General features: G+C 40.1%; 1 protein-coding gene across 4 annotated transcripts in view; it reads right to left on the bottom strand.

Moving 5' to 3' along the window:
• The window catches only part of SCAF8 (SR-related CTD associated factor 8), a 196093-nt gene extending 185811 nt beyond the window's left edge, over window positions 1–10282 (bottom strand). For all 4 annotated transcript variants that reach the window (XR_006680462.1, XR_006680463.1, XM_045294340.1 and 1 more), the window contains exon 1: window positions 10223–10282. Coding sequence is in view for 2 of the 4 variants with exons in the window: in XM_045294340.1 (XP_045150275.1) it covers window positions 10223–10240 (18 nt within the window). In the remaining 2 variants the exon portion in view is untranslated. The remainder of the gene's footprint in view (window positions 1–10222) is intronic.
• Window positions 10283–15916: the final 5634 nt, after the last annotated feature.

Below are 15916 nucleotides of genomic sequence, written 5' to 3' on the forward strand. Positions count from 1 at the left end.
ATAGATCTATTTCCCCATCCTCATATAATATATTTGTATATGTACATGTCTTTATCTAGAGCTCTATAAATACCCTTTGCCTCCCAGGTCTTCAAACTCTTAACAAGGTCATTATCACCCTCAAAAAATTTAGTTCAAATCATATTTAAATACAGAGGCCTGGTAGCACAGCGATTAAGCCCCAAGTTGCTAACCAATAGGTTGATAGTTTGAACCAACTAGCTACTCTCCAGAGAAAGACTACTGATTGGAGAAAAGACTTGCTTACCAGCTGGTTAAACATTATACCATTGTCATTAAGTCACCTCATAGAGACCTTATATAAGATTCCTAAGCCTGAAATACTGTTGGGCAGACAATCTCATCTTTCTTCCACATTAAAACCCTACGGGGCAGCTCTACTCTGTCTCATGGGGTCACTATGTGTCAAAATTCAACTAGATGACACCTAACAACAAACTGCACCTTTCACAAAAAGTTAAGACATGGTCATTGTGGTTTGAGGGAAATATTGTCAGCAAGTGTATCCCAGCTCAGAATGATCCTGCAGATTTAAGAGTAAGGCTCACCCACAAAGCTTCCAAGGCTGTCAATCTTAATGGAAACAGATTGTCACATCTTTCTCCGAGTGGAGTGGCTGGTGGGTTCTCACCGTCAACCTGCAGGGTAAGAGCCAAGGGCCTAACCACTGTGTCTCCAGGGCTCTATTGCAAAGGTAAGCCAATGGAGAGCACTCATCATGGACAGTTCAAACTGCCCCCTGCCCTAGTTACCCACCACTCTCCTGAGAACCAACAAGTTCACAGGCTGCTGGGCTGCTCCACAATGTCTACATACATATATTTGCATATCTGTGTATATCGTCATAAGATGTGCATATCCAAATATAAATGAAATAATATACTTTCTTCCTTGAGAAGAATTACGCTCCTTACTACTCTTTAAAATGGATTTTTGTTAGAAATCTTGTTGGATGTAGAAAAACACAAAAATTCTTATAACGATCAGTAATAACATTGATCCAAAATATACTAGTCTTTCATTTTCTTACTGTTTTCCAATTCAAGTTTTGCTCAATGACTTCTCCAACTTGGAAAATATGCTAAACATAACCTAGCACTTTATGATTCATAATCTTATTAACATTTTCCAATAATTAAGCATACTATTATGGAACCCTGGTGGCATCCTGGATTACAAGTTGAACAGTTTGAAACCAGCGGCTGCTCCTCAAGAGAGGGCCATCTATTCTTGCAAAGATTTACAGCCTTGGGAACCCCATGAGGCAGTTCTACTCTGCCCTAGAGGGTTGCTATGAGTTGGATTCAGCTCCATTGCCATGGCCAAATAAGCATATGGTTAGTAACAAGATAACTTCCCAAGGCAACGGTGATGTCTTCAATGACATTACATGTTTCCAAGTTGCAGCTTTTCTCTTTTAACCTACCTTTCCTTCAACAAGTGCTCTTTACTTCTCCAGATATTTTAAAGTACATTTTTTAAAATACTAAATATTCAAAACCATTCTAAGTGGTGGCATCAGGATTGGAAAAAAAATTATCAACCACCTGAGATATGCATATGACAATCTTGCTTGCTGAAAAGTAAAGATTGTAGCCTTCATTATGGATTGCAATGCAATGTAAAGGCGACCAAAATCCTCACAAATGGACCAATAAGTGATCCATAAGGATTTGATCTTGCTAGTATCCTTAATCAATGCTCACTAGAAGCAGCAGTCAAGAGATCAAGCAAGTCATTGTGTTGGGTGAATCTACTGCACATGTTCTCTGTCAAGTGTTCAAAAGCAAGGGAGTTACTTTGAGAACTAAGGTGCACCTAACCCAAACCATGGTATTTTCAACTGCCTCATATGCATATGAAAGTTAAGACAATGAATAAGGAAGATCAAAGAAAAATCGATGCATCTGAATTATGGTGCTGGCAAAGAATATTCAAAGTACCATGGACTGACAAAAAAGCAAACAAATCTGTCTTAGAAGTACAGCCAGAATGTTCCTTAGAGGTGAGGATGGTCAGACTTCTCACATAATCTGGACATGTTACCAGGAGAGACCAGTGCCTAGAGAAGGACATCATGATTGGTAAAGTAGAAGGGCAGCAAAAAAGAGGAAGGCCTTCAACAAGGTGGATTAACACAGTGGCTCAACAATGCATTCAAACATAAGAACAATTTTGAGGATGGTGCAAGACCAAGCAGCGTTTCACTCTGTTGTTCAGAATTGCCAGGAGTCAGAACTGACTAGATGGCATCTTACAACAAAGGTCATCTTGTCCAACCCTGTGCCACCGAATGGTCATCAGTCATTGCTAACCTTGACAATAATCCTCCTACAAAATAAAATTCCACTGCTATACAATCTATTCCAACTCATCATTTGAAGATAATCAGACAGTTTTGTAGTGTTTTCAAATTTTAAAACACCTGTACCTAAAACTTTCTAGGCAACAGTGCACAAAATCCCAGCACTATAGCTCAGTCAGTAGAACTCAATTTCAGGGTCGTGGGTTCAAGCCATAACCTTTAATAAGGAACCCTGGCGGTACGGTGGGTTATGCATTGAGCTAACCACAAAGTCAGCTACCAGAAACTACCAGCTGCTTCAAGAGATACGGCTAAGGCTTTCTAATTCCATAAAAATTTAGCCTTGGAAACCCTCGAGGACAGTTCTACCCCACCCGATACGGTTGCTATGATTTGGAACTTACTCAATGGCATTGAGTTCCTGTGTGGATGAAAATATAAAAGGAAGCAGAGACAAAGTAACCATATTCATTATATCAGTCCCTGGAAAAAACAGAAACCTGTCAAAGATGCAGACTTTTAGAGTAAGAAACGCCCTCTTCTACAAAGGCACTGGGTGACTTGCAGTTGCTAGAACACTAAGTGCAGGCTCTAAGTAGGTGCTGCTGTCTACTGCTTCCTTACCAAGGAAAATACCTCAACAGCCCCCTTTCCTAGGAGCGGGCATTCCAGCCCAGGCTGAGCATGAAATGGTAATCACTGACTAAAATTACCAGTCGACACTCCTCCTTCACCTCCAACATGCCAAAGCACTACCAAACTCTCACTCAAAAAGTCCCTGGTGAAGAAATCAAAAGCACCGTGGATTAAGGCACCAGAGACTTCTGCTGTTGCCAATTGGCCACGGCGCGCATCTAAGAGGCCGTGGTTCTGCTCAGGTTTTGGCATCCTCCATCTCAAAGGGGAGTGCACGAAATACATACCACCAGTCTTCCAGGTCAGATACAGGTGACCTGGGGAAATCATCAAGGAAGCCAGGAGGCAAACAAGGAACTTATTTTAGTGGGCTTTAGCTATGGCATGCTAAAAATCAAAGGAAATAGAAATGATGCTCCTTGGGAGAAAAATAAATGTATAAATATATACTCGTACATTTGAGTATGTATGAGTAATTATAAAAGCAACTGTTTTAGTTTCAATTTTCCCAAATAAACTGCTCTAATGTCAACATCAACACAAAAAGATTTGAATTTCATTTCCTCCTAATCGCAGAAATATTAGTAACAGTGAAACTGCCAAGAAAGGGAAGTGAAAAAACAAGGCATTTGTAAACTTTCTCCATAAAAAAATCTCCACAAACATTACCTCATGTTTTTCATATAAATAGTTCTAATTCTCATGATTAAAGTCCTTGGATTCACAATAAGTTGGTTTAATAGACAAAGGCAAAGAACTGAGAAGCTAAAAGATTAAATAAATTGCTATATGTGTAAGCTTAATGAAAAAATCTCCTAAAATGCTATTAACATGAGTTAGGTGATGGTTTCACAAGACGTTGAAAATAATGTCAAGAAAAAAAATGTTAAAATGCCAAATCTATTGTTTTACCTTTACATGTTTATTTACCACAAATAAACTTACTACACAAATTTCACATCCTTGATTTGATTCATAGATAATTTACCAATTAAAAATTTTAATGACATACAAGAACATCCAAGTATGTAACTAAAACCAAAACCAAACTCACTTCCAGGGAGTCAATACCAACTCAAAGCAACCCTCTAAGGGCAGCGGAGAACTGCCCCTGTGGGCTTCCAAGCCCACAACTCTTTATGGGAGTAGAAATCCCCATCTTTCTCCCTCTGCACAGATGGTGTTTTCAAACTGTTGACTTTACTGCTAGCAAACAGCCCGGTGCATAACCAATACGTCCCAGGGCTCCTTTCTTGAGTATTTAAGCAGAATTTAAAACCAAGCATACTCCATACAGAGGTGCTTTGAAATGTTGTTTTACTCACAAAGCCGATAATAGAAAGATGAAGCTTGTTCTTCTTACAAAAAAAAATCATTAGGGGGACAGGGGTAGATTCTGCGATCTAAGTCTGCTTCTCATCCTTTTCAATACCATCTCCTTAGATAATTGTATCATTAGAGCTTGCCACTGAGTTGAAGCTGATCATGGAGACCCCAGGTCTGTCAGAGTAGGACCGCGCTACCTGGGGTTTTTCATGCAGGGTTTTCTTCCAAAGTTCCCCTGGGGTAGACCTGAACCTCCAACTTTTCCTTTAGCAGCCCAGAGTGTTCAGTTTGCCCTGCCCAGGAATCCCTAGGCAATTGTAACCACACCTAGACCCTCCTTTCTAGCCTATTCTCTCCAGGTGCCTGACTTTTCTATCCGGCTGGATAGCTGTACCTTGACACTCCACAAATACTCAAATACAAATAACATATTCAACATGCACAAAACTACTACTTTGACCAAACTGTACTCCTCTGTGGTGCCATGTGGATTTTGATTCTCTATGATGAGGATGAAAATTTCATTCTAAATGGAAAAAATGACCAAGCCTTTAATTTTCTTTAGCTCCTTGCTCTTCTTGATACCATTGCAAATCCACTCAGTCATTAAAGCCCAGCCCCCTAGACCCACCGTCTTCCTTTAATTCAGCTCTGCATCCATCTCTTCTCCCATGAGCCCCACTCTCACAGAGCCCCCATTCTCTACATACTATTTTATTTTAACCCTCTTGCCCATCTCCTCCCACCATTGTCCCACCTAGCCCCAGAAAGCTTATCAGCTTTCTGTAACTCAAACTTAAAACCCTAGGCTCTTATTTAAAACCCTCAGAATCTCCCTCAACGAGATGGCCTGAAACAGTGGTTGCATCAAGGAGATCAGGCATGGTCAGAACAATTGTGAGGAGGGCACAGGACCGTGCAGTGTTTCCTTCTGTTGTGCATAGGGGCCGCTACAGATCGAAGCTGACTCAATGATACCTAGTAACAACAGAATACTCATTCCCTCTGGATTAGCAAGGAGAGTCCATGCAAGCTATACAAAGGCCCTCCACCAGAAGTCTCAAGTCTAATTTGCCAATCACTCCTAACCCCAACGACGACTCAAACTATTACTTACTGCCATCGAATCCATTTCTACTTAAAGGACTATATAGGACAAGGCTAGAACTGGTCCTGTGGGTTCTTGAGACTGTAACTTGTTTCAGAAGTAGAAAGCCTCGTCTTTCTCCCTTACAGCAGCTAGTAGTTTTGAACTGCCAGTCTTGCAATTAGCAGCCTAACACATAACCCACCAAGTCACCAGAGCTCCATCACTCAAAATCACTAACTATTGCCTTGAAAACAACCCTGTTCTGTCCACTCTTGAATTTCTAGAGTTTAGAATAATGTCTACAGACGATAGGTACTTAAAAAAATGTTTTAATAAATATTTTCACTAGAAAGCTTTTCAAGTTGCTTTAGGATTCAGTGTGTTGTTTTTTATATTAAAACAAGCGTTACAATGCCACTCTGGTGGCATAATAGATTATGCGTTTAGTTGCAACTGCAAGATCAGCAGTCCGAACCCACTCTTTGGGACTAAGAGGCTTTCTACTTCCACAAAGATTTACAGCCTCAGAAATCCAAGTGGGCAGTTCTACTCTGTGCTACAGGGTCACTATGAGTCAAAATAGACTCAATGGAAATGCATTCATACCATATAGTCTATATTTTTCTCCTGCTCAGTTATAGTTCCGATTTTCAAACAGAATGCCCGCAATCGAATTCTCCATTTCCAAGCTTGCGGCCAAGGATCAACAGCCCATTGCTCAATGCCTGTTTCTATTTAGGTCCTCAAAACTAAGGAGGATAATTTTTATGCTTTAAAAGACCAAGAAGAATATATGAGACCTTAAATGGCCCACAAAGTATAAGTATGGTTTTAATGCTTTAAAAGAAAAGACAAAGAATACACTAAAAAGAGCCTAAACTACTCCTATGGGGTTCTCTGCTCTAGTGTCTCAGGGCAAGTGACTTCCCTAAATGCATGCATACTTTCATCTACAAACCAAAACTGTGATTCACTAGACACAAGTCTTTCACCATAAGTCCTTTTCTACAGTTAAGTCTCCAAATTGTAGAACATTATTTCAGCTGAAGAATTTGAGATAATGTTTAAACCAGAGAATCAGTTCATATGATTGAAATGTATTTACCCCCTTGTGTTTACACGCTAAAATCACATCGTTGTTGCTGTATGCTGTCAAGTCCACTCCAACGCATAGCACCCCATAGGACAGGGCAGAACAGTCCAACAGTGCTTTCAAAGCTTGGTGAGATCAACAAGTCTTTTTAGCCTTGGCCCAGCTATTGGCTCAAACCCCCAATCATTTTCGGTTAGCAGCCAAGCATTTAATTACCTTGCTACCAGGGCTCCTTGTAACCACACTGGAGTAGGGGGAGAGTGAACTAATCAAAAGAGATAAAAGCTAATCAAGTAACGTTTGAGCACAGTATTTGCTGTATCTCTCAGGCTAACCAAAAGGTCAATTGAAAACAAACACTAGACATTGGTGAACAAGTTTGTTTTCCACAAGACATGGTTTAGCAATCCTGAAACAACCTTCTGCATATTTTAGGACTGAACAATAAGTAGGACATGTATTGTCAATAACAGAAGGCAGCTTCCTCACTATCAGAGAAAGGAATTAGACTTGGAAAGAGGAAGAGTGAGACCAATCCCACAGTGCTGGCCTGGAACTGGAGTCATGAGGGAGGTAGCTAAATAAGGCATGTGCATGATCACAAATAGGTTTGTTTTTACCTCTGTTCATGGCTCAGAAGTTATGATCACCTAAGTAGCAAAAAAACCATAACTAGAATTCAGATGTTGGTATATAAATGCCCCAATCCACTAACCTCAACTAGGGCTGCTTGGAAAAATGGCGGAGAAGGAACACACAGAAAAGCAGGGTGTGTGTCAAAAGGAGGCAGGAATAAGGCCTCGATGCTCAATCTGGGCAACAAAATAACTTGACTAGACATGAAATGGGCAAGCTTTTTTCTTACAGTAGAATGGCAACTGATAAAAATGAGATTAGAAAAATCACCACTTGGCAACCTCTGTGGTACTGACTCAGGCAAGAACCTCAATGGACACTACAACAAATAAGTAAAAGTTTGATGAGTCATGGAGAATTTGCATAGTTTCAAAATGAAGATAGCCCTTCATTACAAAGGGAACAGGATTAACTAACGGGGCAGAAACCTAGCAGGCATAAGGGTTAGTAGCATCCCCATTAATAGGTACCAGGTGCATCAATCATGTCTGGACTTTTTCTGTCAGAAAATTCCGAAGAGCAGACAAACCTAGATAGAGAGACTTCTAAAAATAGCAAGCTTATTTTTATCAAACATACTCAAAGGTCATGAAAGATACAGACTAACAAAGTGATCTAAATTAAAGGAGACCAAAGAGACAAGTGAATACCAGGTGTGACAGTCTCTGCTCTTCCCACAAAGGACCTTTTGCTGGAATGCTTGGTGTCATTTCAGTGTGGTCTGTAGACAGCCGTGTTAGATCAAGGCTAACTGCCTGATTTTAACCACTGTACTATGATCATACAAAAAAGACACTATTTTTAAAAGGAAATTCACATAACTGTTAGGGGTAAAGGTATCATGACTGCAACTTACGTGTGTGTGTGTGTGTGTGTGTGTGTGTGTGTGTAGAGAAGTGTACACAGGAGTTCTATTCTCACTCTTACACCAATCAATGATTCAGAAGTTGTCAACAAATCAGAAAGTTGAAAAGAATCAAAAACATAGGAAGTTAATTTTTCTTTGGTCATCTTTGATAGTAAAACGTAATTGTGAAAAACGGTGCTAATAAAAACACCTGCACCAGGGGGATAAGGAATAAAAGACCTTCGAGACCCTCCCTGCTCAGACACTTACAAGCTGCATTTCCTGGGTGAAATCATAATGGTGTGCCTGTCTCCTCCTCAATAAAACGAAGACGGCCCCTATCCAGACACTAAAACACTGTGATGGGGGAGCGGAGGGGGAAGCTGAGTGTACATTATTATAAAGTGGCTCACTTTTAACCAATGGTTGGTGAATACAAACTATAAACCAGGCATTTTTCAACATAGCAGGCAGTTGTTAATATAAACTAGAATAGACATTTGCTATATAATCCATCCAACATTTCATCTGAAGGGGAAATGTTTTCATATTAAGGAAAAAATTCCTTTCATCCACAAAATTTTATCATATGCTCAAATATTTCAATACATTCAAACACCTTTTTTTCTTTCAATCACAAGAGTATGTATGGTGTCACCAATCCGCCCTGTTAGAGAAGTGAGAATTCTTAAGAAAAGATCCACTTATTTTTCTCATCCGCTTAAATCAAGAAAATATTTATTTTAAAAACAAAACACTACATGACCGAACTATTGAATTATATATGTGTATTATGTGCCAAAAAACCTGTTTTAATGAATCACTTAGTTTGAATTACATATGAATCTTACAAATTCATAAAGCTGTCACTGCCATGTAACAAAAATTCATCTTTTACATCTGGCTAACAAAAATGTCCTTTAAATTGTATTTTATAATACTGGTTTGATTTCAGATTATCAGAGATTATATTTTAATACAGAATATACAATTTAATGCAATATAAAATTTAATGCAGATAGTCTTATTTTCTCCTTGCTAGAAAAATACAACTAGCTTCTTTAAACAAGATGACCCTTGAATCTCTTATTTTGAATAGCACACAGGCAATCTGGATGCGGGCAAAATGCGTATGCTGGCCAGAGTGGTACGGGGACCCTGTACTGCACAGTAAGGCCCAGAGTCCAGCGTGCCCGTCCAGCCTCAACAGCTCTGTGGCAAGTCTGCTACACACAAGGCTGATGAGAAGAAAGAATAGGGTCAAAAACCCAAGTTCCTCAAGAATACGGTCTTTGCTTATCTTGTTTACCACCCAATTCCAGCTGATAGGGAAGTACAAGGCCCAGGGTCAGTCAGATCTTCATTAAGTACTGGTTAAATTAATGAAAGAAAGCCCAACGCCTATCTGGGCAATGTACATAAAATTGATTAAGTTGCTTAATTGTCTTAATAAAGAATGCAGCATACATTAATTTAATACCCGCAATTCCACCTTTAAAGAAGAGGAACTGATCTATGTTCCTTTTGACTAAATTTAGTGAAGTCCAAGTCCTTAAGGTAGGTCTTGACTCACAGCAGGTAGTCATACATTGATATACTTTCCGCTAAGTTTAAAAACTGGGTGGATCAGCAACTCTTACATAAAACAGAATTAGAAGGATGAAGTAAATGTATAAAATCAAAACCAGAAAGAGCAAATGAGTTTACCATCAAACCTGAGACAAAATGTATTCAGGTAAGAAATCACGGGCTATTGACACATGTTTCCTTCCACTCTATTCAGCTTTCATAACTAATAGTATCTCTACCATACTCTGTTCCTCTATAATCAGATTATCAATAATTGATTTTGTCTTCTTGTTTCTGTATTCCTAGAGAGCATGACAGTAATTTGTCATCTTATAGCTTGAAGAACTTACAACACAAGACAGATTTCATTCTCAACCATTAAATTAAGAGGTTTATAATTCACTCATATTAAATAGGTAGCTGTATTTCTTTGCTTTTAATACAATAAAATCATATTGAGAATTTAAGTAAATGCAGCAAGAGTGTGCATAAGGTTTATCATCAAGTACAATAACATCATTTTTCATTTAACCTACTTTTTGTGAAGATATTCAACTTATTCCCTACTAATATAGTGTAAGTCACAATCCCTATTCTGCTTCCCACATATTGTACATATAAGCAAGCATTATTTCTCTACCAATTGTAAACCTAGCATTTTCCCAAAGGCCTGCCTTAGGTGGGTTATGGTCATCTTACTATGCTTCTTGTGTCCATGCTGCTGGAAAAGCAGTCTGTACAAGCAGGAGAGGAGGGCACAATCCTGAGAGAGAGGAGCAGAGAAAGATGTTGAGAAAACAAAACCAGACACAAGGAGCTCAGTTAAGAGTTCAGGAGCTCAGCCTGCGCTCAAGGTCAAAGTTGATTACATTCTTTCATACTATTAGGACTCAGGTTGTCCAATGTCAGCCAAGGTGGCCCTAGAGAAAGGATTCTGAGGTCGCGTGTACAATCCATAATCAGGTGAGTAATAAATTCTACCCCAGCTAGGTTGTTTTGTGTCACTGAATCAATTCTGTTCACAGCAACCTCTAAAGGACAGTTGATCTGCCCTGTAGGGTTCCTTAGACGGTAAATTTTACAGGAGCAAATCACATGGAGCAGCTTTTGGATTTGAACCACTAACCTGGTTAGCAATCAAGAACTAATCCAGTGCATCACCAGGGCTCCTGAGCCAACTACACACTTTCTTAAAAAAGGAATAAGTGGTCAAAAAATGCATATTGGGGAGAATGAGATCCCCAAAAGTTAAATCAAAATTACTTTAATAAACGCACTACTTTAGAACAATATTACTTTCAATATTCAACTTTGTTTTTCTTTCAAATTTCTTCTTGAATGATTGAAAGTAAAACACTCAAATCTTGTAGGATCTCAAAGATCATTGCCATCAATCTCAATTATCCTTATAGTCCACCTTTTGAAAATGAGGGGGTAGGAATCAAAGCACCTTTTCAATTATGTTAAGTTCTAAACTGGAAAAACAATACCAAAGAGGATTTGAAAACAGAAAGCTTAAATATACAACATAAAACTCAAATGACCTTCAAATTAAAGCAAAACTAATTTATATTTAAACTGGTCTAGAGATCTTCCAACAGGGACCCAAAACAAAAAATGAAGCAGTCATATATTTGTACAGAGGAGAAAAACCGCCAAGTCCAAAAGCACTAACTAACAGCCAAAGTTGTCCAGCTACCTAGTATAACCACTGTCCATTAAAGAAACTTGTGTTTACCTATCTGATTGATAAAGTACTGGGCTATATGTTAAAGTACATGTTATGTACTGGTGATATGAAGCAATGAAAGTTAATGGCCACAGACTTCATGTACCTCAGTCTGGTGAGATCAACACTAATACCGACTACTTGAAACTGCCTGCCCACTAGAAGGGGCAGTACAGGACTGCTGTCAGTTGAACAGAGGACCAAACCAGTAGTTCACAGCCAGGATTGACTACGCCACCCTATCCCTCGCAAGCATTTGACTGTCATAGTTAGGAATGAGGTACTGGCATCTAGTGGGTAGAGACCAGGGATGCCTTTCCTGAACCACTGACAAAGGGACACCAAACAAACAAGACCCCAAATCCATGGGCCTCTAGAATTCTTCCTACCCAACCCACATTTCTGCCCAGCTCCTGCCTGGGACCACCAGATAGGGAGGACGCAGATTGTAAAAGCCCTGTCCTGAGACAAGGGGCACACCTTGGCCACAATAATGCCAACAGAGGACAATGCATATCACTTGTGATTTTAAACCAACTCTGGAAATCTGGTCACATCAAGTCAATGTGACCCGATAGGAAAAGGGAGACTGCTCCTGTGAGTTTCCAAGACTGTAATTCTTTATAGGAGTAGAAAGTCCCATCTGTCCCCCTCAGATCAGCTGGTGGTCTTGAACTGCTAACCTTGCAGGTGCAGCCCAACATATAACTACCATGCCACCAAGGCTCCCAGAGCAGTTTAATGAAAAAGGATTCTAAGAACAAAAAGATACTAAGGAAGTGGGTACCCTGATTAGGAGCCCTGGTGGCACAGTCAGGTAAGCACTGCTAAGCAATTTAAAAGGACCACTGCTAACCATGAGAAAGACAGGCTCCTGTAAGATTTACAGCCCCAGAAACCCTACAAAGGGTCCCCTAGGGTTAAAATCAACTCAGTGATGAGGGGTGGGGGGTGGATATGTTGGGGGTTTTGTTTAAGGATAACTAAAACTATAATGAACCAAGGTAAACAAACAAACTGAAATGTACTTTTCGGAAACATCTCATACCTGGTTCTGTATCTTCCCAGCATACCCAAAGACCAAATGTGCCACAATCGAAATGATTCCAGTTCACAGTGGCCCTGGTACAGACCTGAACAGCCACATAGGGTTTCCAAAGTTACAGATCTCTACCGGAGCAGGTGCTGGGTTGGAAGCTCCAACTTTCCCATTTGAAATGGGCAGGGCTGGGAAAGCGGAGGAGTGGGTAGAGTAGGCACCACCTCAAACAGCAAGGAATCTAGTTACACAAAGAACCTAAAAACTTTAATCAGTGACTCATATTCGATTGTTTTATGTTAAAGACTTACTGTTAACTTTTTTAGGTATGTTAATAGAACTGTGGCTGTTTGTTTTTTTTTTAAGTCCTTAAATATTTAAGGTAGAAAAATCCAACCTAGACAAATAAAACTCAACTCCTCTAGTTACTTTGTGGTCTAAGGACAACAAATGCTTAAACCAGTACCCAGCTTGATCACACAGTACTCGGAATTCCTGAATTACTTGGTACTCACACCCAATTGTCATTTTCTAAAGGGATGGGCAAAAAGAGAGTCTACTGGGATGCCCTGCAGACAGTGGTCCTTGGTAGGTAGGGAGTGGGGTGCCCACATCAATGACTGTATCCCAGCAGCCACAGGACTTTGCTCCCATTAAAGTAACTGTTTAGCCCAGGTGTCTCTTAGAAAGTCTATGTTTCAATCTGGACCCCACTTCTTTCATCCCTGCAGGATCCCACTTCTTTCATCCCAACATAGCGGTCACAGAATTAACTCAAGCATGAAGAGACTTAACTGGAAATTATGTTTTCTCCAGAAAATAGGCATTTAGATACAAGTTCTTAGGCCTTAATCTCAATTTAATTCGTGATGATTAACACTAATTCACCAGACAATTCCTCAACAACTAAAGGCTCTTCTAATAGAGATTTTTAAGTTAAGGTCAACATACACAGAGCTCTTTACGAAGTTATGCCTTGGGGGTGGGTAAGAACAAGGGCCACCTCTCATACAACGCCAGCACAGGTCAGTTCACAGACCACATTCTATCCATGGGTTCCAGATGACGAATCCACATTCTTAACACAAAAGTCTCTCTGGTGTGTTCCTATTTTCAAGCCAATGTCATTTTTAAAATGTCAAATTTTAAAAATGTAAGCATCTTATATGTCACATTAAAATGTGAAATACAGTTGATAAACATGCAATGATTACCTTTAGAGTAAATTTTTATGTCCTAAATCAAATTCATGGAAGTTCTTGGTAATTCAATGCTTTAAGCCAAGCCAAGTGGCATCATGTCAATTATGACTCCCGGCGACCCTACTCGGCAGAGTGGAACTGCTCCCCAGGGTTTCTGAGACATTACACTGTTACAGGAGAGCTCTCTTATCTCCTGCTGCGTAGTGACTGGTGGGTTCAAACTGCTGACCTTGCAGTTATCTAGCAATCCCACACATAACTCACTATGCCATAAGGGATCCTTATGCTTCAGAGATATCTTGAAATTTAGCACTAAGAGATGGGCTCAGCCCAAGGTAAATGTCATTAAAAGTAATTCACTGTAAGTGAACATTCTGAAACAGTATTTTCTCTTAATTCTGTAACTCAGATTCCTTTTTGTACTTTGCAAAACATGATTTAAAATCAAAGTACTGAACTATTTCCCACTATATGCGTATTTGCAAACATTTTCTCACCCTATCAACAAGCATATTTATATTTAAAAATCAAAAAAGCTTAACAAGGTTATTTGTACTGTGCTTAAACCAAAAAGTAAATCACAGTCTTTGGAATCTTTATCAAATGTCTATCCCATCTCCTCAACTATGACCATTTCCAATGCTGTTTCATAAACCAGGCCCATCTTAAAACAGGGCAGAGTTAAAACACAGTAATAAATAAAAGTAAAAGGATTTTTTTTAAGTTCGATCATGGGAGTACTGCAAAGTCTAAAAAGGGGATTAGCATCCATTTAAAGTTTTGTGAAAATTAAATGAGAGCAAAGGTGAAACTTTGGGTTAGGCATGGATGTACTAGGCCTGGTCTTTAATATCAATACTGAAACAATAAAGAGTGACATTCCCTTACTACTATGCCTGTGGTGAGCCCTGGTGGTGTAGTGGTTACATGTTTGTCTTCAGTCTACATGGTCAGCAGTTTGAAACTGTCATCAGCGCAGAGGGAGAAGACTAGGCTTTCCACTCCCTTAAAACAGTTCCTGGCACTGAGTTTATAACCCCTCTTGTACCCAACTAGTAGGCTAAGTGCTATTTACGTGAGATAGAAAAGGGTTTCCAATATGAAGGGGGGCGGGGGGAGGAATAAGCAGCACACAAATTAGGAACCTCTTGGACCAAAGAGAAGCACACTAATAGAGAGGGGCCAAATCACTGCACTGGAAATTAGAATAAGGATTTTTTAAATAGTTATCAAATTGTAACAGTAATTGTATATCAGTGCTTGGTATACAGCAAATAAGAAAGCTACACAAAACTGTTTTTTCACAGATGTGAAAGAAGTCACGGTTGGAAAAACCAGCACCATTCAATAGTATTATCCCTCGAGTTTAAACTCTATATGGTACTGTTATTGTCAGCTGGACCCAAGTACCACAGCCCAACACTGAGCCGCTGCCTGGTGCTGCCCTCCCAGTCCATCACTATAAATAGTGGAATTACATTTCATAAATGGGGAGATACACCCCAAACTATCAACTCCACTATCAAGTCCGAGGTAATGTAGGAAAGGATTCCCAAGTCTATTGCTCTACTCAGTCTCAAGAAGCTGCAAAAAAATATAAAATGTCACGCCCACTACAGAAGCATGCTCTCAAGGATTGTGTCAGCACCCCTCTATTCAGTGGGGCCGCTTCGCAGGAATAGCCTCTTTGCGAAGCTTCCCAAATGCTCATTCTTTAAAAAATAAAATAAAATTAGAAACAAAGATGATAGTTTGTCTCAATGGCTCTTTAAAAAAAAAGGGTTCCATGAGGATTATCACAGCAATCCTTCTGGTGCTTTAGGAGGTAAATACTTATCCGATTGGTTAGCAGTCATACTACCAAATAAAGTATCAGCACATTCACTAAGTTCATGAAAAGTGTTGCTAATGCAGTTACAGTCACGTTTATGTAACCTTTGTCTAAGGCTGAAAGGAAGGGCAAATTATTACGGCTGTCTAAATACACAACATTTTGTTTAGTATCTGCATTTAGGTCACTTTAAGCTGGAGTTGGAAAGAAAATAAAGTTTCTCATAACCTGACTTCCTTCCACTAGTAAACGGGGGGCACCTTTTCTCCCCCACTCCCAAGTAGAGTCGGACTTGGTAGGTGCGTGGATGCGCCCGGGGCACAAGCCTTTCCTCTGGGTTTCTGAGCCGCAGCCCCGTCCCTGCCCTCTGTCTTCCTATCGTGATGCAGGAGCTCAGCGCGGGGAGCAGGATGCAAACGGAAGCTATCCCAGAAGCAAGCACCTGGCTTTCCTACCCAAGTCCCCGGTTGGCAGGTTACCCAGCCAACGACGTCCCAGTGATAAACACTGCGTGCAACGTGACCACAGATGCCACCCTGTAGGGCCTCCGCGACCCCAGCCTCCCACCGGCGCCTGACTCCTGCGAGGTCCC

This window comes from Echinops telfairi, unplaced genomic scaffold (genome assembly GCF_000313985.2).
Source record: "Echinops telfairi isolate 266 unplaced genomic scaffold, ASM31398v2 ScPeMD7_3533;HRSCAF=4204_0, whole genome shotgun sequence".
NCBI lineage: Eukaryota > Metazoa > Chordata > Mammalia > Afrosoricida > Tenrecidae > Echinops > Echinops telfairi.